The 27,090-nt window shown below is 44.2% G+C and overlaps 1 protein-coding gene across 13 annotated transcripts in view; it reads right to left on the bottom strand.

The window, feature by feature from the left end:
• Window positions 1-27,090, bottom strand: part of inpp4b (inositol polyphosphate-4-phosphatase type II B) — a 996,728-nt gene that overhangs the window by 879,035 nt on the left and 90,603 nt on the right. For 10 of the 13 annotated variants that reach the window (XM_068043134.1, XM_068043126.1, XM_068043104.1 and 7 more), the window contains exons 2-3: window positions 4,428-4,546; window positions 1,443-1,507 (exon numbers count right to left, since the gene is read on the bottom strand). In XM_068043134.1, coding sequence (XP_067899235.1) covers window positions 1,443-1,507; window positions 4,428-4,524 — 162 coding nt within the window. In that variant the 5' untranslated portion in view covers window positions 4,525-4,546. The remainder of the gene's footprint in view (window positions 1-1,442; window positions 1,508-4,427; window positions 4,547-27,090) is intronic. The other 3 variants (XM_068043111.1, XM_068043119.1, XM_068043166.1) reach the window with 1 other exon arrangement.

The following is a 27,090-nucleotide window of genomic DNA, read 5'->3' as shown; positions in this document are numbered from 1 at the left end:
TTTCATACTCATATAAGCATGAAAACAATCCCTGGAGGAAACTGTTTGCATGCACACCATTCTTAAAGTAATTTTAAAAATTCGAAGTACCAACGAGTTGGACAACTACAACTCTCCTGTGTTAAATTTTACTGAGCACAAATTTGAAACCTTTACTGTACATACACCACTTACTTGGAAAGTTGGTCAAAAAAATTGGTCACATTACAAAAGAAAATATAACAGGTAGACAAGCAGTGTTGCAGCTCAATGTCTATACACTGATTTAGCTTCTACACAAATGTCAAGTGAACAACCAATTGATAACACATCCTTTTAAATGGCTGTATTACTTTTAATTATATAATAGATCATTTTGTTTAAAAATAGGTTTGCTAGGTACATTAATGATTATTTTGGTTGAAAACTAAGAACAATTGAAATAATGCATCATCTCAAGGGTTAAAAAGGAGTCTGAAAGTGAAGGCAACAGCACATAATATAGTGTGGTTTCTAATACAGACACTATGACAACATTTATTTTCAATGTAACTATCAAGAAAGCTCAAATCGTGAAAAAACCATTGCACATGGCAAACATGTTTTAAAGGTCAGTCTAACAATGTAATTGCCAATCAATTTGTTATTATCCCTGTCAACTATATTTTTAATGATAGAAAAGAAACCGTAGAATATTATATTTCATTAATACAAGTATAGGCACAAAATTCACATCTTAGAGTGTCATTACTACCAACTGCCAACCTTTCTAGAAAGATTCTATTTAACAGAATATATTTACAAGAAGCAAGCATTCATAGCTTATGATAGCAAAGCTACGAAATACAGATTCTACCAATGAAAATGACTAAACTACATGAAAATGAAAAACTTTGATGCATTATTAATCAAGAAGCTGATGCAGGACCTTTAGAAGCTTGTCATTGTGCTTGTGTTTTGATATATAGATTCTTTGTTTTCTACAACTATGTGCCAGAAACATCTAGAGTATTTATTACACATATTTATTTTGCTGCTCCTCTGTCAGAACACTTATCAACTAATTAAATTTTAAAGCTGTTTATACCACACCTTGGGGATGCTATTCGTGTGCACAGATTGTATTCAATTTACATGTAGCTTTTACAAATGTTTGCACTGTTGAATTGATATCTGACACGCATAGTTGCTTACTCAGCCAGCCTGACAATTGTCAATTAGCTCTAATACTCCTCCATCCATACTTAAAAAAACATATCACTATGCTTTTCATATCCTTACTGTTTAAAAATATTTCAAGAAACAGCAGACATAGTTTGCAAACCAAATCTCATCAGAAAGTTGAATTCAACACAGCACTCTTCATTTTGTTAAATTACAATCGAAGACACCAGGAAAATATTACAGTTATAAAATGAAAACACAATAAAACCTAGGTTGAAACAGATATGGTGATCACTTACACTGCTTCTATTTTTCATTAAGAAGAGCAGGTTTCCTTTCAGGCGGCACCATCTTTCTGTTAGTTCTGCGTGAGAAAATGAAACATTAATAAAATGGCATTTTGCTGGTGAAGGAAAGATTGTTCTGAAAGAAGATGCATCAGTAATAAAGGTCAGAGAAGAAAATCATTAGAAAATTCCTGCTCCAGCCAGCAGCTGCATACATATGACAGCCTGCTAAATGCCAGATAACTCCCCAGAAGGCTCTTCTTACCCTGCAGCTGAGAGATTTGGTGACTGCAGCAGAAACCATCTGTTTTTTCATTGGCTTCTCATCTCACAGGGAAGGAGAAACAGGAACTTGTGTGATTTTATGTAAAACAAGACATTAGTCTTTTTAAAATAAAAGATAAAGCTCAAAATAATGTATTACAGTAAGGTAAACTGGCTTCAGTTATGTAAATCATTTTCAGTGAGCCAGGCACACAGGTTGAAATATTAATCAACATTTTTTTTTAAATGTGACCATGCAGTATAGTTCATTAAGATGAAACAAATTATTGTCAGCGTGCAAAACATCAAATAATTTGAAAACTAATTTAGCAATACCAATAATTGAAGCATAAATCAGGGAAGTATTCTCCCTGACAGGCAGTTGAGAACATTCTTTAAAAAGCAACACAAGGCAAAATGGACAAGAACTTCCCCCAATTGAATCACAAGGCCTCGAGAAGGATGCGTTATGGTGGGGGGGAAGCCCAGTTGCAGAAGACTCACTTGGCAAGGCCGGGACGTGGAGGGTCTGCCAATCTTAATGGCTGGGCCTCATTCAAATAAATCTATACAGAGCCATGCCTCACCACTGCCCAGATTAACTACCTGGGCAGGGGGCAGGAGTATCATCTATCAGCAAGAGCCACAGCTAGGGTCTTGTGTGAATGGTCCGAGGCAGTCAGTGGTGGTGGAAAGCTCTAGGCAGGGATCAGGAGCATGGCGGAGGGGAAGAATATGGCCATAATCCATAATTGAGGGTGAGGGGCGCAGTCGTGTAGAAGGCTCTGGGCAAAATCAGGAAAAGGGAGAAGGATCTGTCAAAGATCGGGGGGAAATAACCTGGGACAAGAGAGACCCAAAACTTCCTTGCAAAGGCCCAGAGCAGCACTCCTGGCCCACAAGGATGCCTGAAATAAAATTTTAAAATCTACCTTTTGGGTCTCTTCTGGCCCAGGAACCGGCTCCCGACAGGTTTTGACTGACGGGTAAGCCAACACTGACCCTTCATTCAGACCTCAGGTTGAAATTGCAAATTCAATCCTGATGACATAATCTACATATTTAAAGTAGGACCCCGCTTCCTTCCTGCAGGGGTCCTGCTTGCCTGTTCAAAAGAGCAGGTTAATATTGGGTCATGACACAAAGGATTGGAGGGGGTAAGTGACTCATATTATTTTAACTGCCCCCTCCCCCATCCAGTTTCCAACAGGTGGCGGGGTAGTTAAAATCAGGACCAAGGTATATCTTTTGAAATCAAGACAGACATAACTTTAAGTACCACTGCATATGTGGAAATGCAATTTTCAAGCAAAAAAATTGTTGAGCCCAGTATATTTTTCCAGAATAGCATTGTTGTAATATGAATAATGCCCTTTGGCTAGCAATGTTATATAATAGAGAAGTCTGGAATTCTGAAATACCTTACAATTTGGGAAGCTTTTCAATATTATTTCAGAAACTGAAGAAATTCTAGGGAGTCTGAAGCAGGTTCCTGGAGCCTCGCTCAACACAGCTACCCCTAAACCCCCTCAAGATCCAAATCAGCTCCCAGGAGAATAAAAAGCAAAGCAGTACATGATGGGAAATAAAACAGCATCAGTGAACTACCAAAAGCTGGAAACGACTTCAACCTAAACAAAGCAATCTTTAGCTAGGGAGAAACCCTTGCTCCGCAGGCCCACCAAGGAACCAAGACTAAGTTAATTGCTTCAACCCTTTAATACTCATTGCTCCAAGCTCATAAACAGCTATGGCAACAAAGCTCAAGTAGTAATATAGTCTCCTGCAAGTACCTTTCTATCAAAATGTACAACTGCTTCACTAAATATGCACCTTAATATACATTCTTGAAATGTCAATAACACATTTTTCTGTTGAAATCAAAATGAAATCAGAAAACATCTGGCTTTTTCAACGGTAAAAGACATTTTCCCTTCACCTGTTTGGAAACAAAGTATGTCTCAAATTATTAAGTACAACTAGCTCTCAGTATTTCAAACAGTATTTATTATAGCTGAAGACTGCATTATAAAAAATGTTTTGGAAAAATGAAATACAGAAAGACCCCTACAACAAAACAGGGGAAATTTTAGCTCAGAGCAGTATTGACTAAAATCAAGGAATGGGGATGGGGAGGGGGGAGTGTGTGGAAATCAGGCAGTGAATCCGGAAGACAAAACCTGACTGATTTTAACGGACGTATCTCATTATAATATCAATTGTCTGCAGCATCCACATTTACTGCGCAGCTCCCAAGGCAGGATATTTAAAGGGCAGATGCACCTCTTAAAGAGAGGTTGTATTCACTGAAAAAAACATTGTTTATATTTTGATTTTTTCTTGTGCGAGACAGGTTTTCAGTGTCACTGGCAGCAGTCAGTGACAGCAGGGAACTGATTTTCCCACAAAGTGGGAGGAAGATGCCCAACTGTCTTTCAATGAAAGCATGGTTAGAGGTGGCAGAAGAAATCAATAGCAGGAACATCACACCAAAGATCTGGATCTAGTGTAGGAAAATGTTCAATTACCTCACTTGACCAACAAAGTGGCATACTGCTCCTCATTTCCCCATCTCTTACATTGCAACTGGTCACAAGCCCTTCCCTCCATTCTTCAGCATTCACACCAATTACTATCCCTCCATAACATTCTTTGCTTCCAATCATAAGGACACACCCTATCACCTCTCATGCCCACTCCAAGACTGTGAGTCAAGAAGGTTGTGTTGCCTACCTGGTGCCAAGGTTCGAGACATCTCGCGGCTGGAGAAGAACATGGAATGGGAGGGGAAGGATCTAGTTGTAGTAGACCACGTAGGAAACAATGGCATAGGTAGAACAAAGAATGAGGTTCTGTGGAAGGGGTTAGAGGAACTAGAATTAATAAGCAGAACCATAATGGTATTAATCACTGGATAAAATCTTAACCACTCGTATTTTGGTATCGAGTCAAGCAGATTAGAGAATTAAATGAATGACTCAAAAGGTGGTGTGGGAAGAAGGGCTTTCAATTCATGGCATCCATACTGGGGTAAGTGAGAGTTGTTCTGTTCGTTGGACTCCACTTATACCAGACTGGCATCAGCGTCCTGGCAAATTATGTAACAAAGACAGTGGATAAGGCTTTAAACTAAAAGGTGTAGTGGGCAAGTCAAGTGAAGAAAAATTTGGAAATCTAAAGAGAAAATTCAAGGCAATAGAAGAGTGTCATGATATGGGTAAAGACAAGCAGAGTCAGACAGGAAGAGGCAGGGTGTTTAACTGTCCTAATGCATCAGTGAATAAGGTCCATGCAAAAAACAGTAAAAAAAAATTAAAGGCTCTTTATCTGAATTCATGAACATATGTAATAAGATAGACAACCTAGTGGCACAAAGAGATAGATGTAATAGCAAGTAGAACAAACCCAAAGACATGGTTACAAGGTGACTAAAATTAGGAAATAAATATTACAGCGGACACAGCATTTTGAAAAGAGAGGCAGAATGGAATATGAGGGGGAATAGCCCTGATAGTAAAGGATGAGCTAAGCTACCTAGGCTCAACTGTCTCTAGATGCAGAAATCAACAAGCGCATGGGTAAGACTTCCACTGCTATGTCCAGACTGGCCAAGAGAGTGTGGGAAAATGGCGCACTGACACGGAACACAAAAGTCCGAGTGTATCAGGCCTGTGTCCTCAGTACATTGCTCTATGGCAGCGAGGCCTGGACAACATATGTCAGCCAAGAGTGACGTCTCAATTCATTCCATCTTCGCTGCCTCCGGAGAATACTTGGCATCAGGTGGCAGGACCGTATCTCCAACACAGAAGTCCTCGAGGCGGCCAACATCCCCAGCTTGTACACCCTACTGAGTCAGCGGCGCTTGAGATGGCTTGGCCATGTGAGCCGCATGGAAGATGGCAGGATCCCCAAAGACACATTGTACAGCGAGTTCACCACTGGCATCAGACCCACCAGCCGTCCATGTCTCCGCTTTAAAGACGTCTGCAAACGCGACATAAAATCCTGTGACATTGATCACAAGTCGTGGCTGGCAGCCATAAAGACAGGGCTAAAATGTGGCGAGTCGAAGAGACTTAGTAGTTGGCAGGAAAAAAGACAGAGGCGCAAGGGGAGAGCCAACTGTGCAACAGCCCCGACAAACAAATTTCTCTGCAGCACCTGTGGAAGAGCCTGTCACTCTAGAATTGGCCTTTATAGCCACTCCAGGCGCTGCTTCACAAACCCTGACCACCTCCAGGCGCGTATCCATTGTCTCTCGAGATAAGGAGGCTCAAAAGAAAAGAAGTAAGAAAGGATCTTGGCTCAGAAGATCGCAAAATGGAATCAGTATGGGTGGAGATTAGGAATAAAAAGGGTCAGAAAACGCTGGTGGGAGTGGTTTATAGGACCCCTAACTGTAGTTATATGTTTGGACAGAGCATTAAGCAATAAATAATTGGAGCTTGTAGCTAAGGCAATGTAATAATTGTGGGGGTCTTCAATCTTCACATAGACTGAACAAATCAAATTTGCAAAGTGTCAAGAAAACACGATATACCAAATAAGGGATTTTTAATTCGTTGGTTGGAAACTTACATTAAACTTTTAATGGGAAAAATCCTGCAGTTAACTTTTAAAAAAAATAGCAGCCAAGATGGCCACCGCAATTTACATCTGAAACACCTTTTCACATTCCAAAGACCCACCTAGAGACAGAGGTCTGAGGAGCATGGACCCAGAACAATGGCTTTCTCTAATTGATTGAATTACCAAAGATTGCTTCATTAGCACAGCATTCAAGGCAATCCTAACACTTTGACTTTGAAAGAGCAAACCCTCTCCAAGTGTAAATATTTGCAGCCTGGGGCCTGGGGAGCCAATTCTGAATCTTGAATATCATTAGAAGGTTCCAGTGAATACACTGAGGCCATCATGTGACTGTCTGTCCATCTCTGTGAAAGCTAAAAGTTTCCTTGAACAAAGACAGATGGGCAGTAACTCAGACGGTGCAGCAGGAGAAAGGTTGTGTGCCTCCCTCCCTCTTCCGCTCTCTCTCTCTCTCCAGGTAACACAAGTTTGAACCTCGTCTGTGACTGTGGACCCTCCAAACCTACAGATTGCTACAGAGACTAGGGGAAGAGAGCCACCTACAAGTCTGCCTCCAAGAAAACCTTGAGCCACGTAGGCCAGCCACAAACTATGCTTTGACCAGCCAAGGACTTCAAGAATACAATTTCAGCCAGAAGACTACCGAATCATTCAACTTCACAGACTGAGAGAAAACAGGGAACTATAGGCCAGTTAGCCTGACATCAGCCGTCAGGAAAATGCTGGAATCTATTATCAAGGAAGTCTAACAATGTACTTAGAAAATCATAGTTTGATCAGTCAGAGTCACCATGGTTTTAGGAAAGGGAAATCATATTTGACAAATTTATTAGAGCTTTTTGAGGATGTAACTAGTAGGGTAGATAAAGGGGAACAAGTAGATGTAGTGTACTTGGATTTCCAATAAGGATTTGATAAGGAGCCACACTAATGGTTAATATAAGATAAGGGCTCATGGAGTTTGGGGTAATGTATTAGCATGGATGGAAGATTGGTTAATAGACAGGAAACAGAGAGGATAGAGATAAACTGGGAATTTTCAAGTCGGAAAGCTGTAACTAGTAGATACAGCAAGGATCAGTGATGGGTATTTACATAGATGAGGAGACCGAGAGTAATGCATCCAACTTGCTGACAATACAAAGCTAGATGGGAATGTAAGCAGTGAGGACACCAAGGCTGTAGAGAGATAGACAAGTTAAATGAATGGGCAACAAGGTGGCAAATGGAGTAATAATGTGGGGAAGTGTGAGGTCATTCACTCTGATGCTAAGAACAGAAAAGCAAGATATTTTTTTAAAAGGTGTGAAACTTGTAAATGTTGATGTTCAGAGACTTGGGTGTACTCCTACATAGAACACAAAGTTAGCATGCAGGTACAGCAAGCAATTGGGAAGGCAAATGGCATGTTGCCCTTTATTGCAAGAGAATTTGAGTACAAGAATAATGAAGTCTTACTACAATTGTGTAGGGGTTTGGTGACACCAAACCTGGAGTACAGTTTCTGGTTTTGGTCTCCATATCTAAGGAAGGATATACTTGCCTTGGAGCTGGTGCAGCGAAGGTTCACTAGATTGGTTCCTCGGATGAGAGGATTGTCCTATGATGGGAGAATGAGTAAATTAGGCCTATACTCTCTGAAATTTAGAAGAATGAGAGGTAATCTCATTGAAGCATGCAAGATTCTGAAAGGGCTTGACAAGGTTGACACTCAGAGGTTGTTTATCCTGACTGGGGAATCCAGAACAGGGGGACACAGTCTCAGGGTAAGGGATCAATCATTTAGGACTGAGATGAGGAGAATTTTGAAATAAAAACAGAAAATTCTAGAAATACTCAGTAGGTCTGGCAGCATCTAGGGACAGAGAAGCAGAGTTAATGTTTCAGGTCTGTGACCTTTCATCAGAACTGAGAAAAGCGAGAAATGTAATAGATTTTAAGTATGTGGGTGAGAAGAAGAACAAAAGGGAAGATCTGTGATAGGCTGGAGAGAAGGAGAAGTTAAATCACAAACGGTTTCATGGAGCAAGGCCAAAGGGAGCGGTAATGGGACAAGTAAAGAAACAAAAGATGTGTCTAAAGGAGATGTGAATGGTAGGATAGCTGCCATCCCAATGCAAAGTATAGGAATTAAGGAAGAACCAAACCAGCAAAAAAAGCACGAAACAAAATGGGGGCAGAGTTTATGATCAAAAATTGTTGAACTCAATGTTAAGTTCAGGAGGCTGTAAAGTACCCAATTGAAAGATGAGGTGTTGCTCCTCGAGCATGCATTGAGCTTCATTAGAACATTGCAGCAGGCCAAGGACAGAAAGGTCAGATTGGGAGAAAGGTAGAGAATTAAAATGACAGGGGACTGGAAGCTCACCATCAGACCGATGGAGTGAACAGAGAACAAAATGGTCACCCACTCTGTGTTTGGTCCCCCCAATGTCCCTCACTTAGGTGGAGCAAGAAACTATGAAAATAAGTGGGACGTCCGCAGTTATTCGCATTGGAGATGATGAAGCTTGTCTTTATCTGGATTCCCTTATTTACCAATTCAAGTATAACAAGTAATTCGAGCTTCAGCAAGCTTAAATGGAAAACAGAATAGTCAAGCCTTTCATGTGTGAATGTCCAGTCTCTCATCACCATCCTAAATCTTGTCACTTTCCTCCAGGCCATTCTCAGTATGAACAGACTCAAGAAGCTCTTAAAAGGACATCTCAGAGGAAGACATCGCTCCTGAGGAAGCACCATCATGTGGTCCACCCTTCCAAGCAACCAGCATAGATTCCATCCTGGGTGGAATCGATAGTCAATTAAAGGGGCATGCAGCTGTTGAAACACATGGTACAATAAATAGGACTAGGTGCTCCTATACAACTCTGTTGGATTGGACAGAGAGGCAGACCGCTAGGGTCCGCCATGAAAAGAAAAATCAGCAATTATATGATGCATTGGAAAACCTGCCAAATACTTTGAGCATCATGTCTGAAAGTATTAGGGAGTTCGCTTCCAGTAAAGCATGGAGTTTGTATGGCATTTCCACTCTGAAATCAACCCTAGAAAGTGTGGTCACCTCCAGTGACACTATAGCTGAGCCCTCATAGCAGAAGTATGTTTACATAGACTCTGGGCTCCAATGTGTGCTCCACCTGAGAGAGACTGGTGCAGCAGATGGATAATCTGGTAGACCACAGTGTCAATCATCTCCTGCAGTCTGCTCTCACTCTGATGAATGGGCATGTTGAGCCCCAGCCCCACAGAATTGACCATGGTGCAAAGAACAGGCAAGTGCTGCCCTTTCTCAGGATGTCTGATCCCTTGCCACACTTCAGCCAATACCCGCCATGATGCCCAATAGCCAGCTGGGTGGGGCAGCAGCCAAGGAGCTCCAATCTGCTGCTGTGCGTGAGTTCACTGGCCTGTGAGCATCTCAGGGATTCCAACACCATCCACAGCAGCCTACCTCCAGTTCCACTGAAGCCACGGTGGGAGCACCTGGAAGCGGTAGCACAGTGTGTAAACCTTTTAAGAAAGGTCCTATCTGTTGGCACTGGGATGGTTAATGATTTGATGCCAACGCTTGTGTTTGGAGACACATTAAAGCCTTCATCACTGCCGAGACTCAAAGGACATTTGGGTGTAATTTGATTTTGGCAAAATGGACGCAGCTTTGGGCACAATTTGAGGGACAATTCCAGGATTTTATGTCAGACAAGACAAAGGGTTGGATTTTGTGCTGGAGGCGGGGCTTATCGGCCTGGCGCCAGGAGCCCCGCCTCCAGCATAAAATCCAACTCTTTGTGTGCAACAAAGCCTTGAATGAGGCATCACCTGATCACATTCCTGCTGTAACATCACTTTGTCTTGTCTGACATAAAGTCCTGGAATTGTACCCTGCCTCTGCCTTTCCGTGCCATAGTCAGCCTATCCCACCCCCGGGTAGATAGCTTGGCGACGGAGAGGGGATGGGCCCTCTGCCCCACCTTCCCCGCCACGATACTCTGTGCCTCCTGTGTCCGACTCCGCCACAGGAGGCCATAAAAGTCCTGGCCAAATTCTGGTAGATAATTGGGCCTAGATTTTATCTTGGAGGTGCATTCCATGCAGAAGGAGAGAGCTGTTTTGAGGTCCAGCAACCAGGAAGTCTGAATTTCTCAATCATGCTGCAGTTAAAAATTGCAGGATGTCTTTAAATATTTTTCTAAGGGTTTCCGGCTCAAAGCTAGCCTAACTGATGAGCTTCAGCACGGAAACCTACAGAATAAGGCAGTAGCCAGCTGGCCTGAGCGGAAGGTCTAACGGAGGGGTCAGAGAGATCGCAGGGTTGTGCGATTGAAGTGGGGGTCCCTATGGTAGTCAGGTGGTGGCGATCAGATGGTCGTGGAACCTGGCCGACATGAGTTGAATAGAATGACTGTTAAAATGAAGGCACACAGCCTCATTATAATATTCAAACTATAACCTGCCTCCTGTGAGCAGATTGGTCACCCACCCCTCGACTCCCTCTAGTAAAACTGGAAATAGGTGAGTTTGAGATAGTTTGAATTCCTGTTTCAGATCTTTGGAATTTTAAACTCTGACCTACCCCAACCCACACATATCTGGGGGTAAAGATACAGCCCTTGGAATTTGAAAAAAGGAGATAATATTGTAAACAGAAAAGCTCTTGAAAACTGATAGATAGCAAAAATATTTTTTTATAGGTGTACAGAAAACCTGAGCTTTACGAGTTAAATAACAGGACAATAAAGCAAGTGAAGGCTTTTCAACCCATATTTTCATAGAAATCTGCAGTTCCATTATCGCAGCATCTCCCAAAGAAATACTCAGAGGTCATTGTTGTATTTAGTTTTCATGGTAAATCTTTATTCATATTTCCCTTTTCCAGTAAGGCCACCTTGTCACCTCTGTATATTATATCAAAGACCATATGGAATATTAGTGTTTAAACAATGGTATCTTAACACTGCATGTATTGTTACTGTGGTATTGTATATGATGACCAGTCAGGGAAATAATTTATGGCTCTTGATTCTGATGGGAAGGGGTCTCAAGTTAACATGTGGACTACTGTTGATTAATACTTTAATGAAATAATTATAGTATGAGACAAGTTTATCACTTTCTTAATCTGGGGTGACATCCATGGTCATTACCCCTGGTATTGTAGCAAATCATACTCGCAGGATACCTGAATTAAAATTACTATTAATTTTACAGTACCAACCTTAACTTTATGCACTTAACAAAACAGATTTTGTGCCCAACACAACCTTCTGAAATGCACTTTCAAACAGGGCAATAACACAATATAATTTGTGCTGAGTTTGTTGATCTCAAGTGGAGCAGCTGTGCAGATGCTACAATTGCCCTCAGCATACTCAAAATTGAGATGGAGAGAAACACAGGGAATCCACTGTTGATCACAATACGAAGAACAGGGGCTGGATTTTCAAAATCCTGTCAGGGCGAGGGCAAGGTCGGGTGCGGGCAAGCTTTGAAGATCAAGATCCCCAATGGCATCACTGGATCCTGATGCCTCTAGAAAGCAATGCGATTTTCAAATTGGAGGGGGAGGAAGCTGGCAATCCGCCGCCTCTAATTAACAGACTGTTGAGCTCGTTCTGGAGCTCATTAACAGTCATTAGAGCAGCAGTTTTAGATTTTCAATCTGAAGGTACGCAATAAACGGAGTGTCTGAGACACGTTAGGAGCAACTGTTGTGAACACAGCGGGGAGCCTGAGTGCTAATGGTCAACAGTCGTGAGAGATGGGAGATAAACTCAGCAAGTCAACCAATGGCACTGAGTTGCCATCGAAGCTGTTGGCATCACTTGGATATCAGAGGTGGGCAAAGAAAACCCTGGTTAACCAACAAGGGGCAGGTGAGGGAGTTGAGATGGGAGCAGGCTACTTTGATATTGGACAGAGGAGCAAGGAGGAGCTTCAGTAGATGTATCCACCTGGTCAAGAAGAGGATAGAGGAGCACAGCAAGGGGCTGCAAGGGGAAGAAGGTGCTACCCAAGACATCGGGTGTTCTGCCCAAGAGTTAGCTACACTGTAAATGACAGAGCACCAATGCCGTAGGAGACTCCGCCCATCCAGGCAGCTCATCAGCCATCAGGCAAGCCACCAATGCCCTATTCCAGAGGGCAGGGGACTATATCCATTTTCAGGCAGATGGGCCAGCGCAGGCACAGAGGTCATTGGGCTTTGCCACCATCGCTGGTTTCCCTCAGGTCTAGGGTGTCATCAATTGTACCAACGTAGCCATCAAGGTACCAACAGACCAGCCAGCCACATTCCTGAACAGAAAAGGCTTCCACTCATTGAATATCCAGTTGGTCTGTGATCACAGGAAACTACTCTTGCAGGTCTGCACTGGGTTCCCAGCAGCTGCCATGATGCCTTTATCCTTGGCGAGTCCCAAGTGCCGCACCTCTTCAGGCCCACATCCATACTCCGTAGTGGCTGCTGGGGGATAAGGGTTATCTGCTGAAGAGGTGGCTCCTGACACCCGTCTGGTACCCAGACACAGAAGCTGAGAAGCACTAACGTGGACCTGCATTGAACATCTTGAAGATGCACTTCCATTGCCTTGATCGGTCAGGTGGTGCCCTCCAATACCAGCCGCCAGGGTGTCTCGTATTGTGCTCGTTTGCTGCAGGCTGCATGACATGACAATTCAGAGGTCTGGAGCTGGATGAAGACGAGGGCCTGGAACACTACTCTTCCTCAGAGGAGGACAAAGTGGGCACTCCAGAGCAGCCTGGTGCCCAGACTTAGGAGGAAGACCGTCGAGGCTATCCTGGGGCTCACAGCAATCGGCAGGCTAGCATGGCCACAGGGCCAGGCTAATTCAGCTAGGTTTCACGAGCAGCTTCCAGCCCTTAGGACAGATGACTCTGTCACAGCTTCTATCAGAGAGAGAGATTATCCAGCAAGCACACCAATCTGAATAATCCCTTCACTACCCACACTGAGGCTGGGGTCTCCACCGCCAACTATCTCCCCCAACACACAGCACGACACCGCATGAAACCTAGCCCTCCACTCCCCCATCTCCAGCCCTTAACCCCATGTCCCTTTTGACATCAAGTCTGCTGGTAGGCATACCACACAAGTCAACTCATAGGCATAATGAACAATAAAGGAGAATTCAATGGACATACAAACTGAGAAAACATCACCCAAGTGACCCATAAAGTGCATCTAATGAAGTGGCGCCTTTTCCTGTCCACTCATACGGGGTGCTCCTCCCTTGTCTCTGCTAAGATGCCTTTGGCTTCCAGCCTTGTCGTGGAGGCTCCTCCACAGGCTGCTGTGCCTGCAGGGGCAGCCTCAATCACAGGGCCTTGCTGCATTGGTGGTTCCTCAGTCAGAGGAGCAGAGGCGGCGAATGATGATACTGGTGCCCCCCAAGGGGCAGACCCTTCATCAGCCTCTTCGACTGCCTCAGCCCTTTCATGGTGCTCTTGCATGCTGGATGAGGACACAACTGGGATGCAGCTGGCATCCACTCCAAGCAACTCTGCATCATCAGCGACACTGAACGGTCAATGCTGCAGAGAGTTTCACTCTTTCTGTGCATGTTAGTACGTTGCTCCTGCATCCACTCAGAGTGGTGCTGCATATGGCTCTCCAAAAGGTTGGTCGCTCTCTCAATGGAGGAGCCCATGCACTCAAAACCCTGAGTCATCACACAGCACATCTGCTGAATGGACTCCTCCATTGTTTGCCCATGGCTCGCAATGCCTCAGGGATTTCCAACATCCGGAAACTCATCTGATGCTCCAGGAAGACCCTCCTTGTGTGTGAGACACCCGGGGCCCAGCATCTCTGCCCGGTGGAGCATAGCTGTGCCCATTCTCCGTCCTTCAAGCAGGACTGTGCATAGGTGACTCGGCCTCACCCTCCTCCTCCTGCTCACTCATGAGGTACGGTTTACCCAGTGTTCCCGTCCTAAGCTAGATTGAGGCCCAACTGAGGTGTGTGTGTTTGTGTCTGCGCAGTGAAAGGTGCAGAGAAATGATGTGATGGTGCTGCCTCAGGGACATCTCTCCCCGCCAAGGAGGCTGGCACATTCTGCTCCCCCTCCACTACTGGTCCTGTGAGAAACACAAGAAGGTGGTAATGAGAACTTGGCCTACTGTGCAGGTGCCTCAGCACAACCAACCCGAAAGACCACAGTGGTTGTATAGCCACAGCGTGCATTGGGCAGGAGTAACCTCCATGTCCTTCACCTGTAGATTGAGCTATCAAATATGACCCTGCTCTGGACAACCTCCTGTTTCACCATCGCCCACAACTTGACATCATGGTACCCTCGCAATCTCCAGCACTGCCTCCTCCATGGGGTCAGTGCATGGAGCTGTGACACACCGCCACCAGTCCGAGACATCCCACTGCAATTTATTTATTTATTTAGAGATACAGCACTGAAACAGGCCCTTCGGCCCACCGAGTCTGTGCTGACCAACAACCACCCATTTATTCTAACCCTACAGTAATCCCATATTCCCTACCACCTATCTACACTAGGGGCAATTTACAACAGCCAATTTACCTATCACCTGCAAGTCTTTGGCGGTGGGAGGAAACCGGAGCACCCGGCGAAAACCCACGCGGTCACAGGGAGAACTTGCAAACTCCACACAGGCAGTACCCAGAATCGAACCCAGGTCCCTGGAGCTGTGAGGCTGCGGTGCTAACCACTGCGCCACTGTGCCGCCTCTTTTCCTACAGGATGAAGAGAGACAGATTTATGAGAAGGCTGTCCTCCCTCACCTATTTCAGCAAGACAAACAAGAGATGTTGCACTCCTCAGTGATGCCCCTACTCACAGCGCTTCATGTGTGAAGGTTGCTGACATCTCAGAGACTCAACTGGCCACTTGATCTGACAATGTTAAGGAGAACTAAGGGCACTCAGTCTGCTTAGCTTGTGTGTATGCTGGTTTATATAGATAGAGGCTTGTCACCTGGGTGTTGCTTGCCATTCACCTTTCCAGACCCTATCAGATCATTGAAGCACTTTCTGCACTGCACCCACATCCTCCTTGTGACTCCCTGGCTGCTAACCTCCGTGGCCACCTCCACCCATGCTCTCTTGGTGTCTCTTGGAGGATTTCTTCTTCTGGATGGAGGGAAGAGCACAATTCTCCTCTCAAAGACTACACCCATCAAAGCCTCAAGGGAGACATCTGAAAAGCATGGGGCCACCCAGGAATGCCTGCCCAGGCCAGCCTTGGTCCTCTGATCTCCCTGCTGCTCCATATCTTCAGACAATGGCAAGCCCAATCATGATTGCCATTCGCCTTTTAAAATCATCCTCCGTTACTAGGTCCCACCTCCAGGCTGCTCCCAATACCTCTAATTGGGTACCAAATTGGCCTCTGGGCCAATTAGTGGCGTTGCATAAGAAAATCGCGTCACATCACTGATGCTGATGTAGCGTGGGCCAGGACTCAGAAATAATCCAGCCCCAGGATTCAGCTTCTATGATGCCCCCTGTAGTTGAATACTCAGCTAAGACTCTCAGCCTGACTGAGGTATGAAGAATGACAATCTGGGTGAGGTGTTGGCGGATAGATATCCATAGCCCATATAAGTAATTTCCGCTAAGTCTACACAGCATCTAAACTAATTCAGGAAAACACCAATACAAAAGCAAAATACTGCAGATGCTGGAAATCTGAAATAAAAACAGAACATGCTGGAAATACTCAGCATGTCTGGCAGCATCTGTGGAGAGAGAACTATCCTTCATAAAACAATTACTATGTTAAATGGCATTATGTCATGTGTGTGTATATATAATTATTATTTTCTTCACTCATCTTAGATACTAATTCCTACTTTTTATGAATTAATGAATGGTTGCAGATTAAAATATCAAACTCTGATGCAATGAGATCTATAGTTCTAGTCTAGGTATCACAATAAATCCCATATATCCCACAATAAATCTTCATATGATTTACATTACAAATATTTTCAACTTCTTTCAAATTAAAAGCATCTGTACTTTATTACTGTAACAAAGGGCCCATAGGAACTGTACAAGGTAATCAATATAAGTGGAGAGGTTGTCCTGTGATTTGATGTAGTCTATCATTAAAATAGGATTGTTTTTCCTTTTGTGGGCTTGGAATTTGTAACTGTCAACAAAATTATTGTTTTGCATATATAGGCATTTGTCAATTTTTGTCAAATATTTTCTAATTCAAAATTTCAACAACTAATTTTTCAGAGAAATTCAAAATCTTATTTCAGAATTAACGTATATAAAAGGCATCCGTGTACTTTTGGATTGGAGCCCTGGCCAACTTAAAAGCCCACGACTCCAAATGGCAATGAGCTTACTTCTAGTCGATATTGGGTGAGCGAGATCTCTACCCAAGATTTGGAGGCGTCACACCCATTTTCCCAGCACAAACCAGGTGGCCACAAACTTAAAACTGCCCCCAATATCTCCATTTTCAACATGATGCAAACTGCACTATTGTGACATTAAATATTTAAAGAAATAATCATTAAGATTGCTCAACGAGAAATGCCATTTAAAAGGTTAGCAAATATGACACGAGCATTGAAAAATTGAATTGAAAGCTTTGAGTGAGTTTGTCACCATCATGAACTTTAATGTTTTCACTATTTTGAATCCCTTCAATTTCTCCCCAAAGAGCCTAAGTCACTCTAGGCCTCACTGGTCCTGCAGTCAAGAGAGCACACAAATAATCTGCTCTCTGGCTTCTCCCAGTGATCTTTGAGCAATTAATAGGAGGCATGACAATGACTCAAGGTCAATTTTTCCTCGATCATTCCTCCCCTCTGGAGTCTTTATACAGAACTCAGGAACAGGAAGAAATCAGGCCTGAGCTCCCTGCTAGTTGCCCAAACACTATGTCATTTTTATGGTTTTAATGCTTCCAACAGTGAATGTGGTCAGCTAATTAAGTACTAAAAATAAAGTAAAATTATCAAACTTATCATTTTCAACACTTGGTAAACATGGTCAAAGGACGCAATATACTGACAAAGACCCCAACTCATGCTGTAGCATAATTCAACACAATTGGCAACTCTTCATATGTGAACTGAGGCTGAAATTGTCAGCAGCTTTTTTTTAACTTTATGCATCACCTACACACTTTCTTCCAGGGTAAATTGGGTAGCTATCAGAAGTGAGAGCACTAAATGATTTTCCCTTTTCAGAGGTACTGGACTGGATTCTCGGGCCTAGCGATCGGATTTTCCAGTTGGCCTCCAGGTTCCCGCAGGCAGCAGGTTAGGTGGCTGGAGGTGGGCACCCAGCAGCAGGCCAGGGGGCCAGCACTCCAGGCAAGCCAAGAAGCTCCCCCGCCTACCTGCCTAAGTGCAGCAGCAGCCAAAGTCTGCCCCATAGAGGGGCTTTCCACCTCCCCCCGCCACCCCTGTGGGGGCCTGGCTTCTGAATCTATTTTTTAGTTAAAGATTTAAAAAGCTTGGAGAGAATGCGCCTCCATCTTGAAGGACCATCTCTCTTACTTATCTTCTATCACAGGCTGCTGCTCCTCTCAAGCTGGAAGGTCTCTGATTGTCTACAGCATCAGTTGTTGCAACAACCTGTCCTGCTGGCTAAGGTCAGCTGGTTTGGTGCAAATGAAAGATTGAATCTCATGCCTAACTGATCAGTATGGTTCAGTACCAAAGTGAAATCCTTTTACTCAATTAGCTGTCAAAATAAAAACTATTTTGTTCATCACAACCAGCAAACCATGTTTTGTACAGTATTCCAAATGAAAACGTTGTACTTCCAGCAGTGATTCAAGTGGCAGAGTTAAATTATTTCTCGCTGCCAATTCTGAAACAATCGCCATACTATCTATACTTGATAGTATCTGTCTGTACTTACACTCTTTTTGAGTTGGTAGCAGGCTGTCAGCTGTTTTGAAAATTACTCACACTTTTGATTCCATCTGTAACCGCTTAGCAAGTGCCTTAGCATCTCATACCAGACCAGTGGATCTCTTCCATCAACATGTTTATCACTGAGAGATTAGATGCCACATGCGAAGAACCAGTCAGATCTTGGCCAAATAAAGGTCACATTTAAGTGACGGTATAACAAGCTTTGACTCAAATTGATGCCTCTATTTATTGGTGCCCTATTTACCACTATTAAGGGCAAATGTGATTTTTTTATTCGTTCTTGGGATGTGAGCATCGCTGGCAATTTATTGTCCATCCCTAATTGGCTTCAGCGGGTGGTGGTGAGCCACCGACAACTGAGTGCCTTGCTAGGCCATTTCAGAGGGCAGTTCAGAGTCAACCACATTGGTGTGTGTCTGGAGTCACATGTAGGCCATACCAGGTAAGGAGGGCAGATTTCCTAAAGACCAGATGGGTTTTCATGATAATGCGGTAGTTTCATGGTCACTATTCATGAAACTAGCATTTTATTCCAGATTTAGTCGTTAATTCAATTTAAATTTCTCCAGCTGCCCTGGTGGAATTTGGAACATAAGAAAATAGGAAATAGGAGCAGGAGTAGACCATTCAGCCCCTCGAGCCTGCTCCGCCATTTAACTAGATCATGGCTGATCTTCTACCTCAATGCCATTTTCCTGTACTATCCCCATATCTTTTGATATCTTTAATATCTAGAAATCTATCGATCTCTGTCTTGAACCTACTCAATGAGTGAGCCTCCACAGGTCTCTGGGGTAGAGAATTCCAAAAAATTCACCACCTTCTGAGTGAAAAAATTCCTCCTCATCTCAGTCCTAAATGGCCTACCTCTTGTTCTGAGACAGTGTTCCCAGGTTCCAGACCCACCTCAAGCCAGGGGAAACATCCTTCCCACATCAACCCTGTCACGCCTTCTAAGAATTTTGTATGCTTCAATGAGATCACCTCTCATTCTTCTAAACTCTAGACAATATAGGCCCAGTCTCCTCAATCTCCTCCACATCCCAGGAATCAGTCTGGTGAACATTTGTTGCACTCCCTCTATGGCAAGTGTATCCTTCCTTAGGTAAGGAGACCAAAACTGTACACAATTTTCCAGGTGCCGTCTCACCAAGGCGCTATACAATCGCAGCAAGAAGGCGTATGGTGTGTTGGCTTTCATTAACAGGGGGATTGAGTTTAAGAGCCGCGGGGTTATGCTGCAGCTCTATAAGGTCCTGGTTCGACCACACTTGGAATATTGTGTTCAGTTCTGGTCGCCTCATTATAGGAAGGATGTGGAAGCTTTAGAGAGGGTGCAGAGGAGATTTACCAAAATGCTGCCTGGACTGGAGGGCATGTCCTACGAAGAAAGATTGAGGGAGCTAGGGCTTTTCTCATTGGAGCGAAGAAGGATGAGAGGTGACTTGATAGAGGGGTACAAGATGATGAGAGGCATAGAAAGAGTGGATAGTCAGAAACTTTTTCCCAGGGTGGAAAGGGCTATCACCAGGGGGCATAATTTTAAGGTGATTGGAGGAAGCTTTCGGGGAGATGTCAGAGGTTCTTTACACAGAGAGTGGTGGGTGCGTGGAATGCGCTGCCAGCAGTGGTAGTAGAAGCAGATACATTAGGGGCATTTAAGCGACTCTTGGATAGGTACAGGGATGATAGTAGAATGAAGGGTAGGTAGTTAGTTTGATCTTAGAGTAGGTTAAAGGTTCGGCACAACATCGTGGGCCGAAGGGCCTGTACTGTGCTGTACTGTTCTATGTTCTATGTTCCTCCTGTACTCAAATCCTCTTGCAATAAAGGCCAACATACCATTTGCCTTCCTAATTGCTTGCTGCACCTGCAGATTAGCTTTCAGTGTTTTATGAACAAGGACACCCAGGTTCCTTTGGACATCAACACTTCCCAATTTCTCACCATTTAAGAAATATTCTGAATTTCCGTTTTTCCTACCAAAATGGATAACTTCACATTTTTCCACATTATATTCTATCTGCCATGTTCTTGCCCATTCACTTAGCCTTTCTAAATCCCCTTGAAGTCGCTTTGCATCATCCTCACAACTCTCATTCCCACCTAGTTTTCTGTCATCAACAAACTTAGAAATATTACATTTGGTCCCCACATCCAAATCATTGATATAGATTGTGAATAGCTGCAGCCCCAGCACTGATCCTTGCGATACCCCACTAGTAACAGCCTGCCGACCTGAGAATGACCAGTTTATTCCTATTCTGTTTTCTATCCTTTAACCAATTCTCGATCCATGCCAGGAGATTACCCCCAATCCCATGTGCTCTAATTTTGCTTACTAACCTCCTGGGCTGAATTTTACGCCACCCCAGCAGGTCAGTTGGTGGCGTGGGGGCAGCGTGAAATTGAGCAGGAACCTCCGGGAGGCTACCCGCCCCACTCCCACCTCCGGTCGACTTTACAGCGGTCGGGTGGGTGGGGAAACGGCTCACCCGCCCAAGGCCAATCAAGGCCCTTAAATGGCCACTTAACAGCCACTTAAGGGACCTCGCCTGTCTCCACATATTTTACCTGTGGCAAGTAGGCGTGCTGGGGACGTGAAAGGCCGCTCAGCGAAAGCTGCCGGCCTTTACGTGCCCTGGGGGGGCATGGCAGATGGGCAAAGGGTGCCCGATTGAGGGCTGCCCCCGCCTCCCAACCCACCCCTGGGACCCAAGGCCCCCCCACCAGTCCCCAAACAACCGCCCTAGCTTCACCACGGCACGACCGATCCCCTTGGTGAGACATGCCCAACTTACCCACTCACTAGAGTCCATGGCGTCAGCTGGGCTGCAGTCCCAGCAGTGGCCACCGCTCTCAGTGGCGCTGCTGGGACTGAGAGCTGCCGGTCCGCAGCTCACTGAGGCGGGACCGCCTCCCTCAAGCAGGTGGAAGTCCCGCCTCAGAACAGTTAAAGCCCAGGGACCCGTAAAATATGGGACGGATCTCCAGGCTAGGCGGAAGCGGGTTCACCACTGACTTTCACGTCGTTGGCGAATTCCTGTCCGCCTAAGGTAAAATCCAGCCCCCTGTGTGGGATCTTATCAAAAGCCTTCTGAAAATCCAAATACACCACATCCACTGGTTCCCCCTTATCCTGCTGGTTACATCCTCAGAAAACTCCAACAGGTTTGTCAAACATGATTTCCCTTCCATAAATCCATGTTGACTGTGCCCAATCCTACCATTATTTCCTGTGTCCAGTTATTACATCCTTTATAATAGATTCTAGCATTTTCCCTACTACTGATGTCAGGCTAACAGGTCTATAGTTCCACACTTTCCATCTCCCTTCCCTCCTTTCTTAAATAGTGGGGTTACATTTGCTACCTTTCTTCTTCTTCTTCTTTGGCCTCCTTGTCTCGAGAGACAATGGGTAAGCGCCTGGAGGTGGTCAGTGGTTTGTGAAGCAGCGCCTGGAGTGGCTATAAAGGCCAATACTAGAGTGACAGACTCTTCCACAGGTGCTGCAGATAAAATTGGTTATCGGGGCTGTTACACAGTTGGCTCTCTCCTTGTGCTTCTGTCTTTTTTCCTGCCAACTGCGAAGTCTCTTCGACTTGCCACGCTTTAGCCCCGCCTTTATGGTTGCCCGTCAGCTCTGGCGATTGCTGGCAACTGACTCCCACGACGTGATAAATGTCACAGGACGTCATGTCGCGTTTGCAGACATCTTTAAAGCGGAGACATGGACGGCCGGTGGGTCTGGTACCAGTGACGAGCTCGCTGTACAATGTGTCCTTGGGGATCCTGCCATCTTCCATGCGGCTCACATGGCCAAGCCATCTCAGGCGCCGCTGGCTTAGTAGGGTGTATATGCTGGGGATGTTGGCCACCTCGAGGACTTATTTTTTGGAGATACGGTCCTGCCACCTGATGCCAAGGATTCTCCAGAGGCAGCGAAGATGGAATGAATTGAGACGCCGCTCTTGGCTGACGTATGTTGTCCAGGCCTCGCTGCTGTAGAGCAAGGTACTGAGGACACAGGCTTGATACACTTGGACTTTTGTGTTCCGTGTCAGTGCGCCATTTTCCCACACTCTCTTGGCCAGTCTGGACATAGCAGAGAAAGCCTTTCCCATGCGCTTGTTTAATTCTGCATTGAGAGACAGGTTACTGGCGATAGTTGAGCCTGGTAGGTGAACTCTTGAACCACTTCCAGAGTGTGGTCGCCGATATTGATGGATGGGGCATTTCTGACGTCCTGTCCTATGATGTTCATTTTCTTGAGGCTGATGGTTAGGCCAAATTCGTTGCAGGCAGCCGCAAACCTGTCGATGAGTCTCTGCAGACACTCTTCAGTGTGAGATGTTAATGCAGCATCATCAGCAAAGAGGAGTTCCTGGATGAGGACCTTCCGTACTTTAGTCTTCGCTGTTAGACGGGCAAGGTTGAACAACCTGCCACCTGAGCTTGTGTGGAGGAAAATTCCTTCTTCTGAAGACTTGAAAGCATGTGAGAGCAGCAGGGAGAAGAAGATCCCAAACAGTGCAGGTGCGAAAACACAGCCCTGTTTCACGCCACTCAGGATTGGAAAAGGGTCTGATGAGGCGCCGCTATGCTGAATTGTGCCTTTCATATTGTCATGGAATGAGGTGATGATACTTAGTAGCTTTGGTGGGCATCTAATCTTTTCTAATAGTCTGAAGAGACCACGTTTGCTGACGAGGTCAAAGGCTTTGGTGAGATCAATGAAAGCAACGTAGAGGGGCATCTGTTGCTCACGGCATTTCTCCTGTAGCTGGCGAAGGGAGAACAGCAAGTCTTCAGGATTTCCTCCAGAATCTATAGAATTTTGGAAGATGATCACCAATGCATCCACTATCTCTACAACCATTCTTTCAACACTCTGGGATGTAGCTCATCAGCTCAGGGGATTTTCAAATTTCAGTCCTATTACTCGCTCGTCCCTTAGTTCTCTGGTATTTCTGGGAGGTTTTTGTATCTTCCTCTATGAAGACAGACACAGTTTTTTTTGGTTGCTCTGCCATTTCCTTATTCCCCATTATAAATTTCCCTGTCGCTGCCTGTAACGGGCCCAAATTTGTCTTTGCTAATCTTTTCTTTTTTACATAGCTATAAAAGCTTTTACAGTCCATTTTTTATGTTTCTTGCTAGTTTACTTTCATATTCTATTTTATGTTTCTTTATCAGTCTCTTGGTCCTCCTTTGCTGAATTCTAAAATGCTCCCAATCCTCAGACATTTTTGGCAACTTAACAGCTTCTTCCTTTGATCTTTAACTCCTTGTTCGCCATGGTTGGCTCACTTTTCCTGTGGGTTTTTGTGCCTCAAAGGGATGTAAATTTCTTATAAACCACATATTAACTCTTTAAATGCTAGCCTTACCTGTCTCGTGCCATACCTTCTAAAGTAGTTTCCCAATTTACCGCAGCCAATTTTCCCCTCGTACCTTTGTAGTTTCCTTTGCTTAGATTTAAGACCCTCATTTCGGATTGAACTGTATCACTGTCAAACTTCAAGTACAATTCTATCATATTCTAGTTATTCTTCCCTGAAGGCTCCTTTACAACGAGATTAACAATGAGTTCTTTCTCATTGCACAGTACCAGATCTAAAATAGCCCATTCTCTAATTGGTTCCCCAACATACAGTTTTAGAAAACCATCTCTTATACATTCCAGAAATTCATCGTCCACAGCATTAGAGCTAATTCGGTTTACCCAGTCTATACGTAGATTGAATTCCCCCACGATGACTATATTACCCTTGTTACATGCACCTCTAATTTCTGATCAATATCATGCCCTACATTGCCACTACTGTTTAGTGGCCCTATGGAGTGTGGCCATTGCTGGCTAGGCCAGCATTTATTGCTCAACCCTAATTGCCCTTAAGAATGTGGTGAGCTGCCTTCTTGTACCACTGCAGTCCATATGGGTAGGTACATCCACAGCTGTTAGGAAGAGAGTTCCAAGATTTTGACCCAGTGACAGTGAAGGAATGGTAATATAGTTCCAAGTCAGAATGGTGTGTGGCTTGGAGGGGAACTTGCATGTGCTGTCCTTGTTGTTCTAGGTGGTAGAGCTCATCTTGTAGATGGTACACACTGCTGCTACTGTTTGTCAGGGGTGGAGGGAGTGAATGTTGAAGGTGGTGGATGGGGTGCCAATCAAGTGGGCTGCTTTGTCCTGGATGGTGTTGAGCTTCCTGAGTGTTGTTGGAGCTGCACTCATCCAGGCAAATGGAGAGTATTCCATCACACTCCTGGCTTGTGCCTTGTAAATGATGGACAGGCTTTGGGAAGACAGGAGGTGAGTTACTTGCTGCAGAATTCCCAGCCTCTGACCTGCTCTTTTAGCCACAGTAATTATATGGCTGGTCCAGTTCAGTTTCTGGTCAATGGTAACCTCCAGAATGTTGATAGTTGGGGATTCAGCTATGGTAATACCACTGAATGTCATGGGGAGATGGTTGGATTTTCTCTTATTGGAGGTGGTCATTGCCTGGCACATGTGTGGCACGAATGTTACTTGCCACTTATCAACCCAAGCCTGAATGTCATCCAGGTCTTGCTGCATATGGACACAGACTGCCTCAGTATCTGAAGAGTCGCAGATTATGCTGAACATTGTGCAATCATCAGCGAACATCCCCACTTCTGACCTTATGAAAGACGGAAGGTCATTGATGAAGCAGCAGAAGATGGTTGGGCCTAGGACACTCACCTAAGGATCTCCTGCCATGATGTTGCTGTCCCTTGCTGACTCATAGCTCTACCCAAACTGATTTTACATCTTGGCTTTTTGATCCAAGATCTTCTCTCACTAATGTGCTGACTTCATCCTTTATTAACAGCAGTACCCACCTCCTTTTTCTTTTTGCCTATCCTTCCTAAATGTCGAATACACTTGAACATTCAGTTCCCAGCCTTGATCACCCTGCAGCCATGTCTCCATAATGGCAATTAGATCGTACCTGCTTTCTTCTATTTGTGCTGTCAATTCATCTACCTTGTTGCAAATGTTGTGTGCATTCAGATAGACTGCCTTTAATTCTGTCTTTTTATTATTCTCACAACCTCTAGCCTTAGCTGCTGGTGCACTCTTAAGTTTGTACACTCTGTCCCTTCTTGCCACACTCTGATTATCCTTACCCTTATTGCTGCCTTGATCTCTTGCCTTCTCCTCTCTCTTTAAATTAATCACATCCTCTTTCACTTGATCTCTCACCCCCACTGTTTAGTTTAACCATACTTGAACTCATGTCTCTGCAGCATTAGTCCCAGCCTCTGGCTTACTCGTCCTACTACTGCCGCATAAGCATGTAATGTCAACCAATATCATTGACCTTGCTAATGTCTTATGTTGAAATGCAACTGATGTATATTCAGCATTCTGGCAATGAGAGCAGGAATACCATTCCCATTCTGCAGGATTACTTGCCAATCTTATAGTTCCCAATGTGCATCTCAAAATGATTAGGTGGCATACCATATTAATGCAAAAACCAGTCAACAATTCACAGGCATATTTCCTATATTTTTTGAAGGCACAGGGAGATTTTCACCTTCTACCCAAAATGACCACATGTCAATGGAGCAGCTAGGCTGCCTGCCCAAAGCCAACATCAGGAGGTGTAAACTATGTTCATTTAAATGCAGCTGATGAGCTACAGGTGCCAAATGCTGAACCAGGCGGCAGGTTGGGCCCTGGTAGAGGGAGCCAATTCTAGAGGGGGTCAAACAATATTCTCCCAAAATATTTCTGGGCCTTTTTTTGAGTGATCACCTTTAAGGATTAAGCATTTGTGCCCCAATTTGCATTTATAAACAGTCTCTCATCCAAAACTGACAGACTCTCCATGATCTTGTGAAAGACCCAGGAATGTACCACTCAAAGAGATGGGAAAGTAAATCCTTCTTCATCTCAGATTTCTCTAGCCCAGCTGTTCCTCCCAAGTAAATATATCACCTCTGCTGTGATAATGCAAGACAACAATTTGTCATATTGCATTCCCAAATGATTCAGATCCTGCAATCCTGCCTGATCCTCCACAGGCCCTAAAGACGATGACTGTCTAGGCTGTGCATTGTGTTTCAATTGTGCCATTAATAATTTGTTGCATAGTTTGGGTCTGTCATGGCCGAACACTTGTTATTAATATTGATCTTTATCTTTGACCAGCGGTGCGATGTGACGCGTATCACAAATTATTTAATGTTCTCAGGATGTGGTTAGTGATCTGAAATTGTGTTCTATTCACTTATTATTTATTTGATAACCTGGTGCTCATAATTGAAAGTGGTCATTCCCAGTAGACAGACAGTATCTGACGACTGTTTGGAAGACGAAAAAGTACTTTAATTTTTTTTAAGCATTGTAGTCTGCTAACTCTTAGTTTCTCTTTATTTTCTCATTTTCTCCTCTTCCCCTCCTCTCCACATTGATGCCTGCTCAGGTCTGGATTCATGTGCACGAACTGAACTGCATTGCACAAAAATCAATTTTTCAAGTGTAAGCCTAAAAGTTAACTGTTGGCAGGTTATTCTACAATGAGAGACATCATAACTGAGAGCATTGATGTGCACACGTGTAAACACACAATACTTTCCAGTGAACTGACATCTCACTGCTTCATAATGCTGTATTGTTGGAACTTATTTAGAGTGGAAAGAATATTCTGTTTTCTATCAGACTTTTCTTATCAGACTATTGTGAAATATCTAAAATATAGTTCTGTAATTGTAATAAACAGATGAGTGATTAAAGTGGCATGGACTACCTTATTTATCCTAATACATTCCAAAGCAACAATAAAAACTAAGGTAAACTATAAAACTTCAAATGTGATCAAAAAGAAAATGATCTTTCAGCAGAAAGCATATTCCTTAATTT

This window comes from Heterodontus francisci, chromosome 1, assembly GCF_036365525.1.
Source record: "Heterodontus francisci isolate sHetFra1 chromosome 1, sHetFra1.hap1, whole genome shotgun sequence".
Taxonomy (NCBI): Eukaryota; Metazoa; Chordata; class Chondrichthyes; order Heterodontiformes; family Heterodontidae; genus Heterodontus; species Heterodontus francisci.
The sequence above is the reverse complement of the archived record's forward strand: the minus strand, read 5'-3'. Positions and strand labels throughout refer to the sequence as shown.